General features: G+C 46.0%; 1 protein-coding gene across 1 annotated transcript in view; it reads right to left on the reverse strand.

Moving 5' to 3' along the window:
• Window positions 1-25,923, reverse strand: part of LOC135384323 (CRISP/Allergen/PR-1-like) — a 71,079-nt gene that overhangs the window by 27,133 nt on the left and 18,023 nt on the right. The window contains exons 2-3 of the mRNA XM_064613529.1: window positions 8,499-8,781; window positions 6,859-6,946 (exon numbers count right to left, since the gene is read on the reverse strand). Of these exons, the coding sequence (XP_064469599.1) occupies window positions 6,859-6,946; window positions 8,499-8,765 (355 nt within the window). The 5' untranslated portion in view covers window positions 8,766-8,781. The remainder of the gene's footprint in view (window positions 1-6,858; window positions 6,947-8,498; window positions 8,782-25,923) is intronic.

Genomic DNA, 25,923 nt, shown 5'->3' on the forward strand with positions numbered 1-25,923 from the left:
CATCGTCAGAGAGGCGTCTTCTCTTCACTCCCAATGTGAGAAGGAAAAGAAGCACAGTGCCGCCTCATGCGTGGAAGGTGAGCTTCAACTTGCGAAAACAAAACAAATATATCGGGTGACGCTATCAGTGCGCGCTGCTGGCATTGCCTGCTGCGTGCATTGCGTGGCATTGCGTGCTGTGCGCGCTGAGTGCGCATCAGTTCGCGTACGAGGGCACAGAAAAGGCAGAGGGCAGAGAAAAGGAAGAGCTGGCCAGCACGGTGGTGGTGGTGGTGGTGGTGTTGCTGATATAGCCGTTGTCAGCAGATGTGCAACGTCACGATTAACGCCCTGGAGGAATGTGCGCCCTGGTCCAGCTGGCATGCGATTGTGGTGGGGAGTGTGAAAGGGCTCGTATTTGTCGGCCTCACGGAGGTGAGAAACGTCATGGCTGACCACGGTGTAAGATAAAGATAGGAGGTGATGACACCCACGTCAGCGGAGCGTCCAGATAATGTTCGCTTTCCAGGCCCCCTCGCCTGATCGCCATCTCTCAGGGCGCAGTATGACTGACAGGACCGCCAAAGGTTACCTATGCCTTTCCCGGCGTTGCAAGCGAATGTCTTGTGCTCTAGGCCTCGGCAGCTATGCGCACCGTGCAGCTATGCAGCTGTGCGCATGGGCGGCAGCTTGCGCGCCGTCAGATGGCGATCAGGCGAGGGGGCCTGGAAAGCGAACATTATCTGGACGCCGCCTTCGCATGGCGAGACAAGAGAGTGTCATCACCTCTTATCTTTATCGTACAAGGTGTGGCTGGCACATTGGCAAATGTGCGTCCTGTGCCGACTTCTCTGGGATATCGCCTTCCATTGGAGTCGCTTATTTTATGGATAGTAGTTTATGCTTCGCGCTAAGATGTGGTCACACATGGGATTCATGAGCATGTGAATGGGACTGCCCTGGCGAACCCTCGCACCTCGACCGCAGAGTATGGTGCCAGTATAATAAACGACGTAGTTCAGTGGTTTTTATACATGTATCATAGTCCAGTGTTATTATTGTTAAAGATGCCCTTACCATACAAAAAGAAAATCAACAGGCTCTCTTTCTGTCCCTTCCACCGCGAGAGCGGATTTGAAGGGAGGCCAGGGCATTCACAATGGCCTCTTGGCGAAATGGCCGGAAGCCGGAGCGTATACTGAAATACAAGTTATTGGGGCACGTTCATTATAAGCGTATTGGGGCGTACAACGTTTGTAACGGTGAAGGGGTATCTGCAAAGTCAAGGTATAACCAATAACGTTTCTGACATTCCTAACTAATACTATGTTTTCAATTCAGGCGTCTATGATGTGATTACCTGCTGAATGGAGCTGTAAAAGTGATCGAATTCCTCTGCTGCTTGACAAGTGCTACGCACAGATAAATACGTTGAACGATCAGGAGCACGCGAACGATTGAAATATATAACGATTCTACTTGTTCCCCGATATCTAGTAAGGTTCACAGATTTTTTTTGCTTGCTCGAGGAGAAGAAAAACGTTGCTGTCGGAACATGTCAAACATCACATATTTATCCGTATACCCCTAGGCGACGTCCTGGCTATATTCCTCTGACGTTCAATCAGTGCCCAAGATCTAGTGTACTGGGTCTTCCATGGATATCCCGGGGTACTGTAGGCTGCTTCCTTTCAAACATCCAAGGCACAATATCCTGCAGATGTACCTGGGACATCTAGGTGAAATTGAAACGCGAACGTCGTTCTGGAACATCCCACAGATATCGCATGGATGTCCAGAAATTCAGGACGTTAACAGCCTTGTAGGGATGTCCTGGGATATTGATGGTTTACTGGGAAGCTTCGTGTAGAAGAAGCAGGAGTTCAGCAACTGTAGGGGATATCGGGTAACGCGATGTTTTGACTTGCGAGGCCACGTTCACGGATGGGATGTAAAATGCGCAGTATCACTACTGTTAAAGTGTTGAACAAAAGTTTACGGAACACGCTCCGGCGCATTCCTTCCACAGGGTGAGACGCTAGCAGCGAATGGGACCGTACGGACTTGCAAACAGGTGATTGGGTTACCTGGGCACATGTCTGTGAATCCGTACGGTCCCATTCGCTGCAGCGTCTCACGCTGAGGAAGAAATGCTCCGGAGCGTGTTCCGTAAACTTCTGTCCAGCCGTGTACGTTGTCAATAGGGCTATCTGTGAATACTGCAGTATGCGAATGGCAGACATCTCATATCAGGATTTCAGTCGCCACTCTACCCCCCCCCCCCCGTCCAGGGTGCTACACTCTCCCTTTGTACAAATGCCTGAAATGTAGAGCGCTGTAGCGGGTACAAATTCCCGCTATGGCGCTGAAGGTGAATCAGCAGGACATTGAGGCGAGCTCTCAGTGTGGGACAGGAAACTAGTAGTGTATACGGCTTGCCTAGCGGCTGAGGGACGTGTGTGATCTTCTTATGAGGGCAGAGAAAAAGGAAGAGCTGCCCAGCATGGTGGTGGTGGTGGTGGTGATATTGCTGATAGAGCCGTTGTCAGCAGATGGGCAACGTCACGATTAACGCCCTGGAGGAATGTGCGCCCTGGGCCAGCTGGCATGCGATTGTGGTGGTGAGTGTGAAAGGGCTCGCCTTTGTCGGCCTCACGGAGGTGAGAAACGTCATGGCTGACACATTGGCAAGTATGCGTCCTGTGCCGACTTCTAACGGAACTGTGCCGACATATCTGAAAGCGCCTGAGGAAAACCCAGGAAAAACCCCAGACAGCACAGCCGGCACCGGGATTCCAACCCGGGTACCTCCCAGCAGATCGGCACCTACAATCCAATCCTCCCATAATCTCCATCGTTACAAAGCACGTGGGCCTCTGATGTGGAATGAGCGCTGTGCCCCACTGCGCTCTCGGTCAGCATGGTTTCGGTTTCGACTCATTTGCATATCAAAACTCGCCGGTACATTTACGCAGGTACCTTGCCCAGTTACCTAACAATTGCGATATATATTTCAACGCATGTGCGCGGTTCATGCCACTTAAAATATAGGACGGCTTTCAACGAAGATTGGCCCCCATTCTGCTATCTCGCTCTTGCTCAAAATTGCCTAATTAAAAAGTTAATTATTTTATTTTATTTTATTAGTTAACTTGCAGTTATATACGCTCTTCGGCAATGTCCGCCTGGTCGTATAAATCAACTGCGAAAACGACATCTGTGTTGCTCTCATAGCTTTTTCTTTGAATCTGCAGAGGTTAATTATAAACGTATCCGTACAGTGTCCCAGCTAACTGCGAACATATTTCTTAAAAGTATATAGGTACATATATATAGGACAAAGGTGTTAATATATAAGACGGCTACGAAGTTGAATAAAAGTGAATAAAATAATGTTCCAGAATATGACTCACGGACAACTGCCACGTGGCATACTTGCACCGATTGTGACGTCACTCAGGGAATCTATTTAAGCAATATGCAACGCTTGTACCTCTTTGGTCCTGACGAAGACAGTGCCACTGTCGAAACGTCGATCATTCTTTTCTTAATCTATGTTAAATTACCCTTTAAATAAATTAGTTTTTGTTAACGTCCCTGTAATCTGAAGTCCACGTCTTATTATTTCACTATATATATATATATATATATATATATATATATGCGCACCGCTCATTCACGCGGTGCGCATCTTGTAGGCGGTGTTGGACAGATAGTTGTAAAAAAGAAAGTTATTCGATTGGTGCACCGGTTCGCGAATTATTTAGCCCGGGGATTTAACTGAAACACCCGGTATATATATATCACTTTTTCCGAGATGAAATCAATTGCAATATAGCATATGCTGAAGGACACTCCTTAGGAGGGCACCAGCAACCCCCTAAGTCAATGTATTAATTAACTTTCAACAATGATCTTTTTAATTATAAAAGCTACGACGTTGTCCCCATGAGAATATCTGGTCCCCTCGGTCCCCTGATACCGTTGCCTTTTTCAGAACAAAAATCCGTTCGATAGGTCCTGCACACACACACACACACACACACACAAACAATAATAATGAAGGAACACATTTTCTTCTTTATTTTGTTCATTGCGCATCTTCAGAGACGCGTCTTTCCTTCACTCTCAATGTGAGAAGGAAAAGGAGCACAGTGCCGCCTCATGCGTGGAAGGTGAGCTCTAACTTGCGAAAACGAAACAAATGTATCGGGTGACGCTATCAGAACTGCCCTTATCTTGGGTTGATTTTCTGTTTTCTTTGAATCTCTTTCCAGGACGCGAGAGGCGATAGTGTGCACCTTCACCCTCTCACATTACGGGTTAATGGAAGACGCGTCTCTGAAGGCGCGCAAGGAACAAAATGAAGAAAAAAAAAACAGGTTTCCTTCACAAATTTTCTGCGCACGACCTATCGAACGGATTTTTGTTTTGGGACAGAAGGGACAAGATGTTCTCATTGGGACAACCTCGTAGCTTTTATAATGAAAACGTTCATTATTGAAAGGAGTTATTATTATTATTAGGAGCTTGTTGATGCCCTTCCAAGGAGTGCTCCTCAGCATATGCATTATTACAATTGATTTCACATCGGGAAAAGTGATATATAAATGTATTGTGAAGAAGACGAGCAACGGGCAGCCGTTTCGCTATCGTTGGGTTAGCACCCGCCGCTTTCGAATATTGAGCGTCGCTCAGTAAACGGTCTCTTGCCCTCCTATCCTGCCTCTACTGTCCTGCTTACATTTGGTGGAGGTGCGGCCGCTCCCATCCTCGAGACGATTTTATCGTTGCTTCCCTCGCCTACTGACTGACCTGGAACTTCGCTCCGGACGAGTTTTGCGAGCAGTCGCCATGCTACAAAATCATGCTGAGAGATCTTCTCCTCCTGCTGGGGATGCCCAGCCATCCTCCTCTCCTCGGCCCGCTGCCGTACCTACGACTCCCAAGCTGCAGCGAAACAGCGCTACGATGAGACGCACCGTGTTGTGTCTCACAAAGTTGGCGATCTGGTCTGGCTTTGGGTACCTCGACGGAAGCCCGGATTCTCCCCCAAATTTTCATGCCGCTACACCGGCCCTTACAGAATCGTGCAGCGGGTTTCTGATGTCAATTACGCCGTTGAGCCTGTGCACTCCCCGCCCGACGCCCGACACCGCGGCTCCGACGTCATCCACGTCTCCCGGCTAAAACCGTGTGTCCTCCCGTCCCCAAACACCGGAGCGATCGCCAGGATGGCTCCCTCTTTGCCCCGGGGGAGATGTGAAGAAGACGAGCAACGGGCAGCCGTTTCGCTATCGTTGGGTTAGCACCCGCCGCTTTCGAATATTGAGCGTCGCTCAGTAAACGGTCTCTTGCCCTCCTATCCTGCCTCTACTGTCCTGCTTACAGTATTTAAAAAATGTGCTCACAGTTAGCTGGGACACACTCTATATAAAATATCGTCCCGTATATCTTGAGCCTCGAGGTCGCCTCCTTAGCATTTAAAGTGCCGTTCTTTACTAAACAATTATATTTCTTTCATTTCATATCATGAATCAATCGTCCTTAAAGACTCAGTACGCAAAATAAGAATGCTGCCAGCCAACATTGGGCGGTTTCGTCAATTTTCGAAAGAACTCTCACAACATCACAGTTTCGGATACTCCAAGGGTAGATGACGTCACCACGAGCTCTAGCATCCGTCTCCTAGCAAGAGCGCACACACCTTCTCGGTCTCCGCTCCCCACCCCACTGTGGAAGACCGACGGCAGCTGCGGTGGGGCTACAGAATCAAGCTTGGAGGAGCAATGTTGCCAGACGTTTCGCAGATTTCGAAAACTGTGACGACTCAAATTGATTTAAGGATACCTCCGCGTCACGTAGAGCAGGATACAATGTGAGACACGTGGATTGCAATGGCGTAAATCCTGAAGACACAAGAGCTAGTCGGTAGTGACACTTTACGGGAAATAACTGTGAAGCGGAGCGGACCTCATGTATTGGGGGATTTTTCAAAGATCAAAGCGGATCACGCGTGTTGGTCGTTCCTCCGGCATCTCTGCATGTAGGAGGTATTGGATCATCCCTAAAAGTATCTGTGGCGATTTCACGTTATGAGCGAGATCGAAGAAAGCATTGCAGCACTCTGAGCGATGGCTGCACGAATCCCGGGAATATTATTTAAAAATTTTGCTGGGAATGTAGAGGCTAATGCCCGATTACATTGAATGCTATCACCTATTCTCCTCGACAACGTCAACAGACATCGTCTGACAGTAGACCCTGATTGCTACACCTTTACATTCTAAAACGTCTAGTTTTTCACGTCCATGTTACCACGCGAACAGCGTTGTATTAGACCCTCTCGAGGTGAGCTTCCGCCTGGAGCAGGACGACTGCGAAGCGCCCTTTCGCGCTATAGGTACTGTCTAAAGATTGCACAGTTGCAAGAAAGTATTCTAGGTGTGTGCAATTTATTCTTCATATTTAGCTATGTAGAGATAATGGGTAATTTATTCTGGTACGAATACGCTCCGTACTTCAGAGTTCATTCAGATATAAAGACAAAATTCTAATTGAGGAAGATGTGGGAATGTGCAATAGAAATATTCAAAAATTCTACAGTGAAAACTCTCTCGATTCTCGCATTATTGTCCAAACCTATAGGGTTCTGGAACAGTCTGGCTCTCCTTCTGGGGTAGGCCTCCGTGCCACTTCTCCCTCGCACATCACTTGACGGCGTTCTGGAGGTGGGTTATTGTTTATGTTGCTTCTTCCCGGACGACCGCAAAAATTCCGGGCAGCAGGCATGTAATAGCGGAAACGCGTTCTACGCTATGTCGTGCTTAACATACCTAATGAACAACAACTACTATTTCAGAACCAAATGAGACTTACCAATCGCTCGGCACTCGTTGCAGTCGTGCTGCATGACGCAATGGTTGGCGTGGGCTTGTGCAACGGCAGCGAGGTCATTGTCCCATTCCTACAGACGATGTAGCATATCCGTCAATGTGCAAAACTTGAACGTGCATGGTTGCAGACGTCATTTTAATGATCCTGATTTATGCTTTTTCAAATCCGAACTTTCGAATCCGCTACAGATCAACAAAATATGGCACGGAGGGACAGAATCCGAAACCACTAGCGAAAAACCGGCCAAGTGAAAATCCTGGCACACATCTGCTAAACCCATCTAGTCGACCCAACGCCCGGTGTTGCTCCGACTTGCAAGGTCCGAAAGTAACGACAGTGATTCGCTGGAGTTACGGCTGAATCCATGCCTTCTCAGCAGAGCAACAAGGAGCACTCTGCAGCGAAGCGCTCTTTCTTGAACACCGGTGTGCCGACGTCACATAAAGGAAGATTCCGGAGTGCTTTTGTACGTCGCCTGGTCAGCTCCAGGCCAAGTGTGCTGGAGGGAATTCCGCAGGGCAGATTCGAGCTCAACAAGCGAGAAATTAACGTACGTCCAGGGTAAAGACAGGATCTGAAGACGGGTACAGCACGATAAGGACACGTGAGCACGCGTTCAACTTGAAAGCTGACACATTTCCTTCGTTAGCAGGGGCTGCTGCGTTTGTAAACAGTATCCATCTATCGAGCGCGCTTAGGAAAAGGTCGTTTTCTATGACTGGGTATATTTTCGAAGAGGGAAGGACTGTCCTCAAGCTAACTAAAGTGGACGACATACACTTGCTCAACAGTTCTTTTGCGAAATAAAAGCAGAAAAGACGGCACTTCCGGGGCGTCGCATAATAATCTGATGACCGTTTTTCTCAACAGATTTGTGCATTTTGATATATCAGAAGTGCGATTTCGCAGACGCTTTCATGATTTTCTATGTTTTGCTGCTGTATTCTAACTCGTGCGGGTTCGGTTCATATTTGGTGCATATATCGGTGTGTATTCCCATCTGCAGTGTGGGTTCGCGGTTATACCAGCGCAACACGCGGGTGCGGGTAGTTATATCAAAACTCGTGCGGGTGTGGGGAGATAACAGACCATGTCTGCGTGTGCTGTACGGGTGCGGGTCGAGATTTACATACGCGTGCAGACCTCGACTCATAGTATTGTACTGAACCCCTGTATGAGATTACACATGAGAATGTACCAGTACGACGTTCAAATGTGTGAGGTTCTTGCGACGTATTGTGCGATTGTTTTCTGACACGTCATAACTATCTAATGCAAGCACGGAACCTTGGTGCACGATTGGAGTTTTATTGCTGAGTTTGGACACGATCGGTTGGAAGATATTCCTCTCACGCTAAAAAAAGATAGACCATCTAATCCTTATCGCTTAACGCATTCATTGCAGCTTGTCGACATGGGCTTTAAATTACACGACTGTACCCTCGCTGTATCAGCAAAAAGTGCAACAGGAAACTCCGTAGTCTCAACATTGTACGGACACTGATGGTGGTACGCGTTTTAGTTTCCCGTTTGTGACGGTTGTCAGTAGACGTGATGATTTTTTCTTGTTCTCGAATTTACCGTTAAAAAAAAAAAAAAACATGAAGGGAAAGTATGCTCACCAGCTCCATCATGTTGGACGCAGAAGGCATACCCCTCTGTTCCCCATTTGCCAAGACGCTCCGATAGCTGTTGTGGAGATCGAGGATTGTCCTCTTTGTACCCGCGTCAATGCCCGTTGTATGCAAGTTGCAGTTCGTGTTAACTGGTAGACAGAGAGTGTGCTGCGTGCTGAAGCGTTTGGCAATACTGTCGCAATGCAAGAGTGCTGACGCTGCAGTCCATGGTAGAGTTACGATGAGAGCAGATATTAAGGTCTCTCCTTTCATTCTGGTCCTAAGGGCCCTAAGAAAACACAATTAACAATTAAACCGAATACCCATGCAAGAATGAATATTTCCTGCATACGTGTACACACGTTTTGTTGTTTTGTCGCACTCCACATAGAAAGTATTTTGCTTATTAAGCTTGCTGGATTATATTGTTCAATTCCGCGTTAGCGCGACGAAGCAAATGCGGCTGTGAGCGGTGTACAGACGTGGACAGATGGAGAGAGGACAGCAGGAAGGAGCGGGGGACAGTGGGGACCTGCTGAAATAGATTAGAAAATTAGAAGTGACGTGCACCCACGTTGCTCCAAATAAGCTGTGTGGCGTGCGACAGAGATTGTTATTTCGTTACACCGCGCGAACAGCAACATATACTCAAAGACTGTTACTGCTCCCGTTCTGATATTATATACTTGTCTGGGGCGTTCGTACGCATTACAGGACATTTGTTAAAGGTGCCTTGCCGCTGATGATTATTAACTGTGCTACCTACAGTGCGCATACGTAGTGTGGAACATTCTCTGTTGGAGCATGTGGCATCTGAATCATGGGATAGCAGGTGGCACCTGGCGCGTGGATACAGTGGTGCCAAGGATCCTCATTGTGTTGTGCTGTCTTTGTTATGGAGCAAGGGGTCGTAGCGGCTACAGCTCATGACGCTGTTATTTTCCCTGTCACGAGCAAGATTCAGGGACAAACCGGATTAGTTGAGCCGGAAACCACCACGTGGCGTATCGCAGATGAACTCTTCCCCCGCCCCTCTCCCCTCTGTACATCCGTCCATGTCGTCGTAGACACCCTTTCCGATATTATGGTCTGATAATGCCTTGCTGACAGAAGTATATTTGATCCTTCACCAGAGATAACCTCTGCCGCATCCAGCTGCCTGATTTTCAGCAGCTATTCGAAAGGATGCGGTCACCTGAACTCATCATGAAAAAAGCTACCCATGCAGCGTTCTTAAGACACTAAGTTACCGGATGAATATTTATATTTAGATTCTTTTGTACCTTGTATCTACTTTTGTGCTTAGTGAAATATTACATGCATTTTTGTGTAGGTACTTGTATTTGTAACTTATTTACGTAGTAACTTTCAGATATTTTTTAGAATACTACGACAATGACTAGAAAATATATGATGAGTTGATACTTAATATTTCATTGTGCGATTTGTGCTAACAAGTCCGTGTCTATCCAGTTTGCTCTTTGAGCATATACGTTTTTCTTTCTGGACGTAATGAACGAACGCAGACACGAACGATACACACAAGCAAGTGCTCATGCGTGGAATCTGTCTGTGTCGTTCATTACGACGTTATAACCCACATCCTTAAGTGGTGTTAGCATTCGTAGTGCGCATCGAGTTGAACTCATAAAACATAGCGAAAGCTGGAAAGAAAAAAAAAAGTTTAGTTTTATGAATCATTACTCAAATGGCAGTCACTCTCATGATAAAAAGTAGCTAAAAGTACTGACTTAATTTTTCGGAACACAGAAGAGAATAATTGTAACTGAAGTACCTTTTTGACGTTTAACTACTCTGTCCCCGTGTCATCAGCGATGGGAAAAAAGAAAGAAAAAAGAATCATGACATTATGAATGTTCGTTAACAATTTAATTATATTTCTTACTGTACAATTCCATCCGCCTTTTTCTAATTTCTACATTGTATGGACAGGAGATTCACCGGATAGTAGCTAATATTAACCCAAAAATGCATCAACCGGCGAATTTAAAGCCCCAGGACAGCTTTTATCACCCGGAGGTATGAAAAATTTGGTTGGCTGAAGAGTGGGAAAGTAAAATCAGTGACGAAACCAAACGTAACAAGAAAATTAGCTTTCTGAGCCAGCAGGCTTTGCAAGGCGCGCTTCGTGCGTTATCGCTATCTCTGAATGACACGGCACCGTCTGTCGCCGGCAAAGAAAACATTTTCGTGACCTGATCTAGCGGTTAGAAGTATCTCGTCAAAGTCGACATTCGTCCCTTAGAACTATGGTTGCAGTGTGCACCGGTTGCCTCGTTTGGACTTTGTTGTATTCAGTCATTGCATAGAAAATGTAAGGCGCTCGAAAAATAAATTACATAAAAATACGCAAAGTTAAATAAGCTTCTTTGTGAAAGAAAACGAAGAAATTGTGCCCTGATAATGAGATTCAGTCACTCAAATGCAGCGTAACATTCGACTTTAGCGAGTTGTTGTGCATCGCAATTTATCAAATCCTAACTTAGCAATGTGGTGTAACCAGCGGCATGGTCGAGCGGATTAAGGCGCCCCGCTCGTTGATGGTAGCCAAGGTCGTGCTGAAGACTGGGAGGTGATGGGTTCGAATGCTACCACATGCTGTGGTGTCTCACGTTTTTACTGGGTTTTCCGAAGACTTTCCGGACGAATGTCTGCACAATTCGCCCTGAAGTCGGCCCCGGACGCATACTAGCCCCTGTCCCCCACTTCTTCCTGCTGTCCTCTCTCCATCTGTCCACGTCTGTACGGCGCTTATAGCCGCAGTTGTTTCGCAGCGTAACACGGAACCTGTTCGAAGAGACACTGGGATTGGCTTATCATACATTCGGAGCCGTTACCGTGAATGTCTCCCGATCTAAGTGTTTTTGTCTCGTCTTTATAGTAGACTTCTTACAATATCGATACTAATTTACACCAACCCATGTTAGGAACACCGCAGAGTAACAGTTCTTAGACTGTAAAGTAGGTGATTGGCGATTCTGAGTGAGCAATAATAACACGATCGCTGTCGTGAATGCAATGTATGAATAAAGGGGAGGAAACATGACTATTACATAGAGGTGACCCAATGTACTACAGCTGCGTCTGCTGTTAGCAAAGGACACCGATCGCGTGTAGCGACCAAGAAGTTGATGGGCGGGGGGATATATTAGACGAAAGGGAAAAAAAAGGGGGAAGGGTCAGCCAAACGGGACGTCGGCTTGTTATTCCGCACCAAAAAGAAAATTAATGGAAATGGAGAAAGAAGAATGAAATAAATAAAAAAGAAAAGAACTGGGAAGTAAAGCATGGACCAATAAACGGTGAAGGAAGGAGGAACTGTGAGCAGTTGAGGAATACAAAATGGAACGGTGGTTGCGGTAATGGTGAGAGGGCTCGCCGTTATCGGCCTCACAGAGGTGGACAACGTCACGAATAACGCTCGGGATGAATGTGCGTCTTTGACCGACTTCTAAGGGAACTCTGCCGACATCCCAAGCAGCACAATGTACTGAATGTCGAGTGCAATAGGGGTGGACGGTATGTGTCTTATCGACGTTCCTTAGTTTCACGAGTCTGTTAACGTTTATTTCGTCCAAGTGCTCACAACGTCCAAATATTTAATTCGTCCGAAAAAAATCGGACGTACTGAACACTTGGACGAAATGAACAGGCGAGGAGAAACTTGCCCAGCTCGTCCAATACCCGTACCGTCCAATAGCCCGTTTCGTCCAAATGGGGGAATTCCCAAAGGCTCTGCTCCTTTCGGCAGGCGACTGCATGGCTGCAGTCATGAAAGCACAGGCCATTTTGACACTGGGTGAATGGCAGGTGACTGTATTCATGAAAGCAAATGGATTATAGATCAAACGGGGAATCACAGAAAACACAAACCCGTTCACAGGACCGCTGACCTACAGTGACCGTCCAGTTAACGATGTGTTGTTTTCTATAACTGTGTTCTCGCTGCGTACCGCGTTTCCCAATGTCAGTGATCTTTCTTGGAAACATCTAGGGATCTCAAAGGAAACTTGCGGCCCTTTGCCTTTACGTGGACTACTTCGAGCGGCAGTGGCTTACCAACGTTCATCTTTGGAATTAGTTTGCGGATGAGGACGATCTCCGCGCAAACAATCACGCCGAAGGGTGGCATAATTCGCTGCGCATGAAATTCAAGAGCCAACCCCACATGACGTTTTCGAAGTTCCTCGTCGAATTTGAGTCAACCGTACACAATGTAAGCACAACCAGGTAAGGAACAAATTCGCATAATCAGGGAACACCATCATGGTAATTAATAGAATATAGCATATATACTTCCTCGCTTGCTCTCTTTGTATTCATGACTCTTATCGCCATTTGCAGGTACGCATTCGGCTGCTGTTGAACGGGGCTTCGCCAAGCAGGAGACGATACAAGAGGCTCGCTCTTCCTTCTCATGGGCGTACGGAAAATACAGCTCAGGGGAAATGATGCTGGGAAACGAAGCACCCTTCACAGACGTAATAGAGCAGTTTGCTCATGTCATCAAGGCATACCTGCAGCGCATGTCCCACTTGCTGGGCCATGCTAACTAATAAGTCAATTGTTCAAATGAAGAAAAGAAAAAAAGAACAACTAAACAGAGCAGGCTGAGCATTTGTTTCTCGTTTTACTCGGTGTATAACATCTTTCAGTGGTGGGAATTTTTAAATCTTACCTTCAACTAATAAGTCAGTTGTTGGAATGAAAAAAAAAAGAAAGAAAGAAAAATAAATAAACAGAGCAGGCTGAGCATTTGTTTTTCGTTTTACTTGGTGTATGGCATGGCATATTTCGGTGTGAATGTTTAAATCCTACCTTCAGTCGTAAACGAAGCAATTGTTCACTCGCATTCGGAGATCCCCCTCCCTTTTCGGACGAAACAAGCGTTTGGACGGTACGGTTATTTGGACGGGTTGGGAAAGTTTCCCCCCTTTGGTTCAGTTCGTCCAATGCCCACTATGTCCAATTTTTTTCGGACGTGCTGAGTACTTGGACGTTGTGAATACTTGGACGAAATAAACATTTGGACGAATCGGGGTGCTACCAACTGATCCAGTCGAGGTATTTATCAAAGTTGGTAACAGGAGGGTCTCTTGATAAGCCCTGTGCTTTCGAAAAGATAAACGCACTAGGCAGGCTTGAGGGTGAAAAAGGGTAACCTTGCAGAAACAGGCGTTGCTGGCTCAGGTTATCAGGTTATTTAAGAAGCAGGCTGTCAATAAAATCTTCTTCGTCAGCCTGTGCTGTGTGTTGTACCGTCTTTTTGTTTGTTTCCCGGCGCGGGGATTTTTATCACTTTCAAAATATGTCTGAAAGCGTCCGAGGAAACCCAGGAAAAACCCACGTAACATATGGAACAGGGAACATATATGCTATTTCGACTAGGGCTGTAGTTGCATCATTCTACCAAAGTATCCGTTTCTAGGTGAATAACTGTCGGTTCCTCGTGCTGGCGCGCTTCATAACGACACATCAGCCTTACATAGTGGCCAAACTCCTTCTGTGGTTCACCGTGCGAGCAAGAAGAAAGGTAAGAAGGTGGTGCAGAGCAAGGCTAGACGTGTAGCCGCATTTTCTCTAACGAGCGCGCGTTGCTGCAGAAACATGTGCACGTACTTAGGGCTGTCTAAAACTTTTGGAAATCTACAATAAGAATTAGACACCAATTGAAAAGTATGCTGCAATTGAACGCAAGGGTTGCCTTACCAATCCCCATTTTGTTTGTTTTTATCAGGCTTATATAAACTCGCTGGTCGCTATGCAATTTAATTTTGTAGCACGTTACATTTTCCATGCATAACTATACTACTGAATAGAACAAGCCCGCATTAAACATCCGATGCACAGACCAGTAGTATTTATAAGGGACGAATGACGCCTCGGCAGAAATACTTTCAGCCGCTAGAGCACGTCAGGAGAATATTTCCTTTCTAGGCGGGCGGGCGGCGGACGTGGCGAGTAATGCAGAGATAGCGATAACGCACCGAGAACGCCTTTCAAGATGGGCTGGCCAAAAACGCTCATTTTCTTGTTATTTTGGTTTCTTCAATGACTTTTCTTTCCCGCACTTGAGCCAACCAAATTGTCCGTACCTGCGGGGGACAAAATATGTCAACCGCTACATTTAACCGGTAGATTCCTTACAACCGGTACCCGCCAACTGGTGATTTCGTCACTGTTCTCCAACTCTTTCAAGCGTTCCTCGCGTTTGTGTCATTACCCAAATATTCAATGTACACAGGTGGCGATTTCAATGGCAATCTTTTGACTAAAAGTAGATCATCCCGGGAATTTCAACAAACTGTTATCATCATATGGCTTTTCCAATGTTGTGTGCGATCACACAAGGGTTACGTAGAGGAGAGAGAGAGATACATGATGACGATGACATGGGGATGACTTCCGCTCATTGAGCAGCATGCTACCCCATTGCTACGTAGAGGAGTTGCTCAAGCTGAATCTTTTTACTGCAAACAGACATATGCAATACTGAAAAGTCAAACGCAGTACTGTACAGAGCAAAAAATAAATATGTACCCTGTCCTGTGGATGTCGTACTACAAAATCAGCATATTGAACGTGGCAATTTCTTTAAAGGTTTAGGTGTTGTAATCACCCAATTTATTTTGGGATACTCACGTGGATACCACCTGCGGCAAAGTGGCAAAACTATGTGCCATCATTGTGAAGTATCGTTATATACTTCCGAAACCAGTAAAATTATTATTGTTATCCATGAATATTACACTCTACTCTCTGCTACTGCAATCTAGTGCTTTGTTACCATGTCAGAAAATTTGCAGGTTTGACTGAGCAACATTTCGATCGCGTCAAAAATACACGTAGAAGATGACGTTCCTTGGCCTTCAAACTTGGCATGCTGATGGCCATTTGCCTGAAATTTTATCGATATATTTTTCATACGGTATCATTTTGTTGAAAAAACGGCAGAAGCCAAGCAGATTCTCAGCTGATGCATTTCTTATAGCAAACCGTCATATTATTCTGTGTCTGGTTCACGTTCGCACTTCCATGGTTCATATGAATGGTAAGGCATGGTACCACAATTTCTACAAGCTGAGGACGAGGCTACCAATTTTGATACTTCTTAACTTGTTAACACTTCCACTTCTCAAAATGTTCTCCTGGATTTAGGTACTAGAGATAAGATGCATCATTCTACCAAATTACTCGTTTCTAGGTTCCTCGTGCTGGCGCGCTTGCCCAAATTTTTACTTCCGTAGGCAGGCCCAACAACTTTCATACCTCCTAACTCGTAATCGCTTCCGTTTATCAAAATGCTCTCCTGGATATAAACACTAGGGCTGTAGTTGCATTATTCTACCAAAGTATCTGTTTCTAGGTGGATAACTGTCGGTTCCTCGTGCTGGCGCGGTTGCTCAAATTTTTACTCCCGTAGGCGGGCCCAGCAACTTTCATGACTCCTAACTCGTAATCGCTTCCGTTTATCAAAATGCTCTCCGGGTTATAAATACTAGGGCTGTAGTTGCATCATTCTACCGAAGTATTCGTTTCTAGGTGGATAACTGTCGGTTCCTCGTGCTGGCACGCTTGCCCAAATTTTTACTCCCGTAGACGGGCCCAGCAACTTTCATGACTCCTAACTCGTAATCGCTTCTGTTTATCAAAATGCTCTCCGGGTTATAAATACTAGGGCTGTAGTTGCATCATTCTACCGAAGTATTCGTTTCTAGGTGGATAACTGTCGGTTCCTCGTGCTGGCACGCTTGCCCAAATTTTTACTCCCGTAGGCGGGCCCAGCAACTTTCATGACACCTAACTCGTAATCGCTTCTGTTTTTCAAAATGCTCTCCGGGTTATAAATACTAGGGCTGTAGTTGCATCATTCTACCAAAGTATTCGTTTCTAGGTGGATAACTGTCGGTTCCTCGTGCTGGCGCGCTTGCCCAAATTTTCACTCCCGTAGGCGGGCCCAGTAACTTTCATGCCTCCTAACCAGTGATGGCCAGTAGTTAACTACAGTAGTTAAACTACCTGATTGTAGTTAAAAAGTAGTTATCAACTACTTGCAGAAATGTAGCGTGCAACTACTAGTTAAACTAATATTTCGAGTAGTTAACCACAGTAGTTAGGTTACTGCAGGCGCCAACTACTTCCGATTTTGCCGCAAGCTTTACGGCATGACTGTGCTTCCGACTTTTACCTTGAGCTACTTGTTTGATGAGAACGGAGGTGCAGAGCAATTGTGTCGTGCATGTGTATTAAATTTTCACTTTTATCACTGTTTGTGATTCATATTTAGGGGTCAAAGAACGCTATAGAATGGGATTGGTGTTGATGGACAACATTAAGTAGTTATAGATGTAGTTACACTACACTACAGTAGTTAAAGAAGTACCTCCCCTGAAAAGTAGTTGAACTACTAGTTAAACTACTCCATCGCAATGTAGTTAGTAGTTATAGTTAAACTAACCAATTTACCAATTTATCCGTTGCTAGGTGGATAACTGTCGGTTCCTCGTGCTGGCGCGCTTGCCCAATTTTTTACTCCCGTAGGCGGCCCAGTAACTTTCATGCCTCCGAACCAGTGATGGCCAGTAGTTAACTACAGAAGTTAAACTACTAGTTATACTACCTGATTGTTGTTAAAAAGTAGTTATCAACTACTTGCAGAAATGTAGCGTGCAACTACTAGTCAAACTACTATTTCGAGTAGTTAACGACAGTAGTTAGGTTACTGCAGGCGCCAACTACTTCCGATTTTGCCGCAAGCTTTACGGCATGACTGTGCTTCCGACTTTTACCTTGAGCTACTTGTTTGATGAGAACGGAGGTGCAGAGCAATTGTGTCGTGCATGTGTATTAAATTTTCACTTTTATCACTGTTTGTGATTCATATTTAGGGGTCAAAGAACGCTATAGAATGGGATTGGTGTTGATGGACAACATTAAGTAGTTATAGATGTAGTTACACTACACTACAGTAGTTAAAGAAGTAGTTTTAACTACCTCCCCTGAAAAGTAGTTGAACTACTAGTTAAACTACCCCATCGCAATGTAGTTAGTAGTTATAGTTAAACTACTGTAGAAGTAGTCAGTGGCCATCACTGCTCCTAACTCGTAATCACTTCCGCTTATCAAAATGCTCTCCAGATGTTAAATACTAGAGGCATAGTTGCATTATTCTACCAAAGTATTGGTTTCTAGGTGGAAAACTGTCGGTTCCTCGTACCGGCGCGCTTGCCCAAATTTTTACTCCCGTAGGCTGGCCCAGCAACTTTCATGCCTCCTAACTCGTAATCGTTTCCGTTTATCAAAATGCTCTCCGGGATATAAATACTAGGGCTGTAGTTGCATCATTCTACCAAAGTATCCGTTTCTAGGTGGATAACTGTCGGTTCCTCGTGCTGGCGCGCTTGCCCAAATTTTTACTCCCGTAGGCTGTCCCAGCAACTTTCATGACTCCTAACTCGCAATCGCTTCCGTTTATCAAAATGCTCTCCGGGATATAAATACTAGGGCTGTAGTTGCATCATTCTACCAAAGTATCCGTTTCTAGGTGGATAACTGTCTGTTCCTCGTGCTGGCGCGCTTGCCCAAATTTTTACTCCAGTAGGCTGTCCCAGCAACTTTCATGACTCCTAACTCGCAATCGCTTCCGTTTATCAAAATGCTCTCCGGGATATAAATACTAGGGCTGTAGTTGCATCATTCTACCAAAGTATCCGTTTCTAGGTGGATAACTGTCGGTTCCTCGTGCTGGCGCGCTTGCCCAAATTTTTACTCCCGTAGGACCCAGCTACTTTCATGACTCCTAACTCGCAATCGCTTCCGTTTATCAAAATGCTCTCCGGGATATAAATACTAGGGCTGTAGTTGCATAAGTCTACCAAAGTATCCGTTTCTAGATGGATAACTGTCGGTTCCTCGTGCTGGCGCGCTTGCCCAAATTTTTACGCCCGTAGGCTGTCCTAGCAACTTTCATGACTCCTAACTCGCAATCGCTTCCGTTTATCAAAATGCTCTCCGGGATATAAATACTAGGGCTGTAGTTGCATCATTCTACCAAAGTATCCGTTTCTAGGTGGATAACTGTCGGTTCCTCGTGCTGGCGCGCTTGCCCAAATTTTTACTCCCGTAGGCTGTCCCAGCAACTTTCATGACTCCTAACTCGCAATCGCTTCCGTTTATCAAAATGCTCTCCGGGATATAAATACTAGGGCTGTAGTTGCATCAGTCTACCAAAGTATCCGTTTCTAGGTGGATAACTGTCGGTTCCTCGTGCGGGCGCGCTTGCCCAAATTTTTACTCCCCTAGGACCCAGCTACTTTCATGACTCCTAACTCGCAATCGCTTCCGTTTATCAAAATGCTCCCCGGGATATAAATACTAGGGCTGTAGTTGCATCAGTCTACCAAAGTATCCGTTTCTAGGTGGATAACTGTCGGTTCCTCGTGCTGGCGCGCTTGCCCAAATTTTTACTCCCGTAGGACCCAGCTACTTTCATGACTCCTAACTCGCAATCGCTTCCGTTTATCAAAATGCTCTCCGGGATATAAATACTAGGGCTGTAGTTGCATCAGTCTACCAAAGTATCCGTTTCTAGGTGGATAACTGTCGGTTCCTCGTGCTGGCGCGCTTGCCCAAATTTTTACTCCCGTAGGACCCAGCTACTTTCATGACTCCTAACTCGCAATCGCTTCCGTTTATCAAGATGCTCTCCGGGATATAAATACTAGGGCTGTAGTTGCATCAGTCTACCAAAGTATCCGTTTCTAGGTGGATAACTGTCGGTTCCTCGTGCTGGCGCGCTTGCCCAAATTTTTACTCCTGTAGGCTGTCCCAGCAACTTTCATGACTCCTAACTCGCAATCGCTTCCGTTTATCAAAATGCTCTCCGGGATATAAATACTAGGGCTGTAGTTGCATCATTCTACCAAAGTATCCGTTTCTAGGTGGATAACTGTCGGTTCCTCGTGCTGGCGCGCTTGCCCAAATTTTTACTCCCGTAGGCTGCCCCAGCAACTTTCATGACTCCTAACTCGCAATCGCTTCCGTTTATCAAAATGCTCTCCGGGATATAAATACTAGGGCTGTAGTTGCATCATTCTACCAAAGTATCCGTTTCTAGGTGGATAACTGTCGGTTCCTCGTGCTGGCGCGCTTGCCCAACTTTTTACTCCCGTAGGCTGTCCCAGCAACTTTCATGACTCCTAACTCGCAATCGCTTCCGTTTATCAAAATGCTCTCCGGGATATAAATACTAGGGCTGTAGTTGCATCATTCTACCAAAGTATCCGTTTCTAGGTGGATAACTGTCGGTTCCTCGTGCTGGCGCGCTTGCCCAAATTTTTACTCCCGTAGGACCCAGCTACTTTCATGACTCCTAACTCACAATCGCTTCCGTTTATCAAAATGCTCTCCGGGATATAAATACTAGGGCTATAGTTGCATCAGTCTACCAAAGTATCCGTTTCTAGGTGGATAACTGTCGGTTCCTCGTGCTGGCGCGCTTGCCCAAATTTTTACTCCCGTAGGCTGTCCCAGCAACTTTCATGACTCCTAACTCGCAATCGCTTCCGTTTATCAAAATGCTCTCCGGGATATAAATACTAGGGCTGTAGTTGCATCAGTCTACCAAAGTATCCGTTTCTAGATGGATAACTGTCGGTTCCTCGTGCTGGCGCGCTTGCCCAAATTTTTACGCCCGTAGGCTGTCCTAGCAACTTTCATGACTCCTAACTCGCAATCGCTTCCGTTTATCAAAATGATCTCCGGGATATAAATACTAGGGCTGTAGTTGCATCATTCTACCAAAGTATCCGTTTCTAGGTGGATAACTGTCGGTTCCTCGTGCTGGCGCGCTTGCCCAAATTTTTACTCCCGTAGGCTGTCCCAGCAACTTTCATGACTCCTAACTCGCAATCGCTTCCGTTTATCAAAATGCTCTCCGGGATATAAATACTAGGGCTGTAGTTGCATCAGTCTACCAAAGTATCCGTTTCTAGGTGGATAACTGTCGGTTCCTCGTGCGGGCGCGCTTGCCCAAATTTTTACTCCCCTAGGACCCAGCTACTTTCATGACTCCTAACTCGCAATCGCTTCCGTTTATCAAAATGCTCCCCGGGATATAAATACTAGGGCTGTAGTTGCATCAGTCTACCAAAGTATCCGTTTCTAGGTGGATAACTGTCGGTTCCTCGTGCTGGCGCGCTTGCCCAAATTTTTACTCCCGTAGGACCCAGCTACTTTCATGACTCCTAACTCGCAATCGCTTCCGTTTATCAAAATGCTCTCCGGGATATAAATACTAGGGCTGTAGTTGCATCAGTCTACCAAAGTATCCGTTTCTAGGTGGATAACTGTCGGTTCCTCGTGCTGGCGCGCTTGCCCAAATTTTTACTCCCGTAGGACCCAGCTACTTTCATGACTCCTAACTCGCAATCGCTTCCGTTTATCAAGATGCTCTCCGGGATATAAATACTAGGGCTGTAGTTGCATCAGTCTACCAAAGTATCCGTTTCTAGGTGGATAACTGTCGGTTCCTCGTGCTGGCGCGCTTGCCCAAATTTTTACTCCTGTAGGCTGTCCCAGCAACTTTCATGACTCCTAACTCGCAATCGCTTCCGTTTATCAAAATGCTCTCCGGGATATAAATACTAGGGCTGTAGTTGCATCATTCTACCAAAGTATCCGTTTCTAGGTGGATAACTGTCGGTTCCTCGTGCTGGCGCGCTTGCCCAAATTTTTACTCCCGTAGGCTGCCCCAGCAACTTTCATGACTCCTAACTCGCAATCGCTTCCGTTTATCAAAATGCTCTCCGGGATATAAATACTAGGGCTGTAGTTGCATCATTCTACCAAAGTATCCGTTTCTAGGTGGATAACTGTCGGTTCCTCGTGCTGGCGCGCTTGCCCAAATTTTTACTCCCGTAGGCTGTCCCAGCAACTTTTATGACTCCTAACTCGCAATCGCTTCAGTTTATCAAAATGCTCTCCGGGATATAAATACTAGGGCTGTAGTTGCATCATTCTACCAAAGTATCCGTTTCTAGGTGGATAACTGTCGGTTCCTCGTGCTGGCGCGCTTGCCCAAATTTTTACTCCCGTAGGACCCAGCTACTTTCATGACTCCTAACTCGCAATCGCTTCCGTTTATCAAAATGCACTCCGGGATATAAATACTAGGGCTGTAGTTGCATCATTCTACCAAAGTATCCGTTTCTAGGTGGATAACTGTCGGTTCCTCGTGCTGGCGCGCTTGCCCAAATTTTTACTCCCGTAGGCTGTCCCAGCAACTTTCATGACTCCTAACTCGCAATCGCTTCCGTTTATCAAAATGCTCTCCGGGATATAAATACTAGGGCTGTAGTTGCATCATTCTACCAAAGTATCCGTTTCTAGGTGGATAACTGTCGGTTCCTCGTGCTGGCGCGCTTGCCCAAATTTTTACTCCCGTAGGACCCAGCTACTTTCATGACTCCTAACTCACAATCGCTTCCGTTTATCAAAATGCTCTCCGGGATATAAATACTAGGGCTATAGTTGCATCAGTCTACCAAAGTATCCGTTTCTAGGTGGATAACTGTCGGTTCCTCGTGCTGGCGCGCTTGCCCAAATTTTTACTCCCGTAGGCTGTCCCAGCAACTTTCATGACTCCTAACTCGCAATCGCTTCCGTTTATCAAAATGCTCTCCGGGATATAAATACTAGGGCTGTAGTTACATCATTCTACCAAAGTATCCGTTTCTAGGTGGATAACTGTCGGTTCCTCGTGCTGGCGCGCTTGCCCAAATTTTTACTCCCGTAGGCTGTCCCAGCAACTTTCATGACTCGTAACTCGCAATCGCTTCCGTTTATCAAAATGCTCTCCGGGATATAAATACTTGGGCTGTAGTTGCATCATTCTACCAAAGTATCCGTTTCTAGGTGGATAACTGTCTGTTCCTCGTGCTGGCGCGCTTGCCCAAATTTTTACTCCAGTAGGCTGTCCCAGCAACTTTCATGACTCCTAACTCGCAATCGCTTCCGTTTATCAAAATGCTCTCCGGGATATAAATACTAGGGCTGTAGTTGCATCATTCTACCAAAGTATCCGTTTCTAGGTGGATAACTGTCGGTTCCTCGTGCTGGCGCGCTTGCCCAAATTTTTACTCCCGTAGGACCCAGCTACTTTCATGACTCCTAACTCGCAATCGCTTCCGTTTATCAAAATGCTCTCCGGGATATAAATACTAGGGCTGTAGTTGCATCAGTCTACCAAAGTATCCGTTTCTAGGTGGATAACTGTCGGTTCCTCGTGCTGGCGCGCTTGCCCAAATTTTTACGCCCGTAGGCTGTCCCAGCAACTTTCATGACTCCTAACTCGCAATCGCTTCCGTTTATCAAAATGCTCTCCGGGATATAAATACTAGGGCTGTAGTTACATCATTCTACCAAAGTATCCGTTTCTAGGTGGATAACTGTCGGTTCCTCGTGCTGGCGCGCTTGCCCAAATTTTTACGCCCGTAGGCTGTCCCAGCAACTTTCATGACTCCTAACTCGCAATCGCTTCCGTTTATCAAAATGCTCTCCGGGATATAAATACTAGGGCTGTAGTTACATCATTCTACCAAAGTATCCGTTTCTAGGTGGATAACTGTCGGTTCCTCGTGCTGGCGCGCTTGCCCAAATTTTTACGCCCGTAGGCTGTCCCAGCAACTTTCATGACTCCTAACTCGCAATCGCTTCCGTTTATCAAAATGCTCTCCGGGATATAAATACTAGGGCTGTAGTTGCATCATTCTACCAAAGTATCCGTTTCTAGGTGGATAACTGTCGGTTCCTCGTGCTGGCGCGCTTGCCCAAATTTTTACTCCCGTAGGACCCAGCTACTTTCATGACTCCTAACTCACAATCGCTTCCGTTTATCAAAATGCTCTCCGGGATATAAATACTAGGGCTATAGTTGCATCAGTCTACCAAAGTATCCGTTTCTAGGTGGATAACTGTCGGTTCCTCGTGCTGGCGCGCTTGCCCAAATTTTTACTCCCGTAGGCTGTCCCAGCAACTTTCATGACTCCTAACTCGCAATCGCTTCCGTTTATCAAAATGCTCTCCGGGATATAAATACTAGGGCTGTAGTTACATCATTCTACCAAAGTATCCGTTTCTAGGTGGATAACTGTCGGTTCCTCGTGCTGGCGCGCTTGCCCAAATTTTTACTCCCGTAGGCTGTCCCAGCAACTTTCATGACTCCTAACTCGCAATCGCTTCCGTTTATCAAAATGCTCTCCGGGATATAAATACTAGGGCTGTAGTTGCATCATTCTACCAAAGTATCCGTTTCTAGGTGGATAACTGTCTGTTCCTCGTGCTGGCGCGCTTGCCCAAATTTTTACTCCAGTAGGCTGTCCCAGCAACTTTCATGACTCCTAACTCGCAATCGCTTCCGTTTATCAAAATGCTCTCCGGGATATAAATACTAGGGCTGTAGTTGCATCATTCTACCAAAGTATCCGTTTCTAGGTGGATAACTGTCGGTTCCTCGTGCTGGCGCGCTTGCCCAAATTTTTACTCCTGTAGGACCCAGCTACTTTCATGACTCCTAACTCGCAATCGCTTCCGTTTATCAAAATGCTCTCCGGGATATAAATACTAGGGCTGTAGTTGCATCAGTCTACCAAAGTATCCGTTTCTAGGTGGATAACTGTCGGTTCCTCGTGCTGGCGCGCTTGCCCAAATTTTTACGCCCGTAGGCTGTCCAGCAACTTTCATGACTCCTAACTCGCAATCGCTTCCGTTTATCAAAATGCTCTCCGGGATATAAATACTAGGGCTGTAGTTACATCATTCTACCAAAGTATCCGTTTCTAGGTGGATAACTGTCGGTTCCTCGTGCTGGCGCGCTTGCCCGAATTTTTACGCCCGTAGGCTGTCCCAGCAACTTTCATGACTCCTAACTCGCAATCGCTTCCGTTTATCAAAATGCTCTCCGGGATATAAATACTAGGGCTGTAGTTACATCATTCTACCAAAGTATCCGTTTCTAGGTGGATAACTGTCGGTTCCTCGTGCTGGCGCGCTTGCCCAAATTTTTACTCCCGTAGGCTGTCCCAGCAACTTTCATGACTCCTAACTCGCAATCGCTTCCGTTTATCAAAATGCTCTCCGGGATATAAATACTAGGGCTGTAGTTGCATCATTCTACCAAAGTATCCGTTTCTAGGTGGATAACTGTCGGTGCCTCGTGCTGGCGCACTTGCCCAAATTTTTACTCCCGTAGGACCCAGCTACTTTCATGACTCCTAACTCGCAATCGCTTCCGTTTATCAAAATGCTCTCCGGGATATAAATACTAGGGCTGTAGTTGCATCAGTCTACCAAAGTATCCGTTTCTAGGTGGATAACTGTCGGTTCCTCGTGCTGGCGCGGTTGCCGAAATTTTTACTCCCGTAGGCGGACCCAGCTACATTCATGACTCCTAACTCGCAATCGTTTCCGTTTATCAAAATGCTCTCCGGGATATAAATACTAGGGCTGTAGTTGCATCATTCTACCAAAGTATCCGTTTCTAGGTGGATAACTGTCGGTTCCTCGTGCTGGCGCGCTTGCCCAAATTTTTACTCCCGTAGGACCCAGCTACTTTCATGACTCCTAACTCGCAATCGCTTCCGTTTATCAAAATGCTCTCCGGGATATAAATACTAGGGCTGTAGTTGCATCATTCTACCAAAGTATCCGTTTCTAGGTGGATAACTGTCGGTTCCTCGTGCTGGCGCGCTAGCCCAAATTTTTACTCCGTGGGCAAGGCCAGCACCTTTCATGCCTCCTAACTTGTAATCGCTTCCATTTATCAAAATGCTCTCCGGGATATAAATACTAGGGCTATAGTTGCATCATTCTACCAAAGTTCTTTTCTAGGTAGAAAACTGAAAGTTCCCGGCCCTTGCGCGGTAGACGAGGACACCAAATTCCATGCCCCTTAACTCATGAACGGTTCCGCTTATCAAAATGCTCTCCAGATGTTAAATACTAGAGGCGTAGCTGCATTATTCTACCAAAGTACTGGTTTCTAGGTGGAAAACTGTCGGTTCCTCGTACCGGCGCGCTTGCCCAAATTTTACTCCCGTGGGCAAGGCCAGCAAATTTCATGCCTCCTAACTCGTAATCGCTTACGTTTATCAAAATGCTCTCCGGCATATAAATACTGGAGGTATAGTTGAATCATTCTGCCGAGGTATTCTTTTCTAGATAGAAAATTGTCAGTTCCCTGCGTTAGCGCGTTTCCACCCGTTTTCCAATTGAGCCCATTCATTTCACGACACGTCCGTGGAACCAAGGAAATTATTCGTAGACTCTGCAAACTTCGTGAATATACTCGTTTTATAACATATTCCAGACACCCCAGAGAGCATTGCAAATTATGTAAGTAAAATTAAGTTAT

Source organism: Ornithodoros turicata, chromosome 2, assembly GCF_037126465.1.
Source record: "Ornithodoros turicata isolate Travis chromosome 2, ASM3712646v1, whole genome shotgun sequence".
Classification (NCBI taxonomy): domain Eukaryota; kingdom Metazoa; phylum Arthropoda; class Arachnida; order Ixodida; family Argasidae; genus Ornithodoros; species Ornithodoros turicata.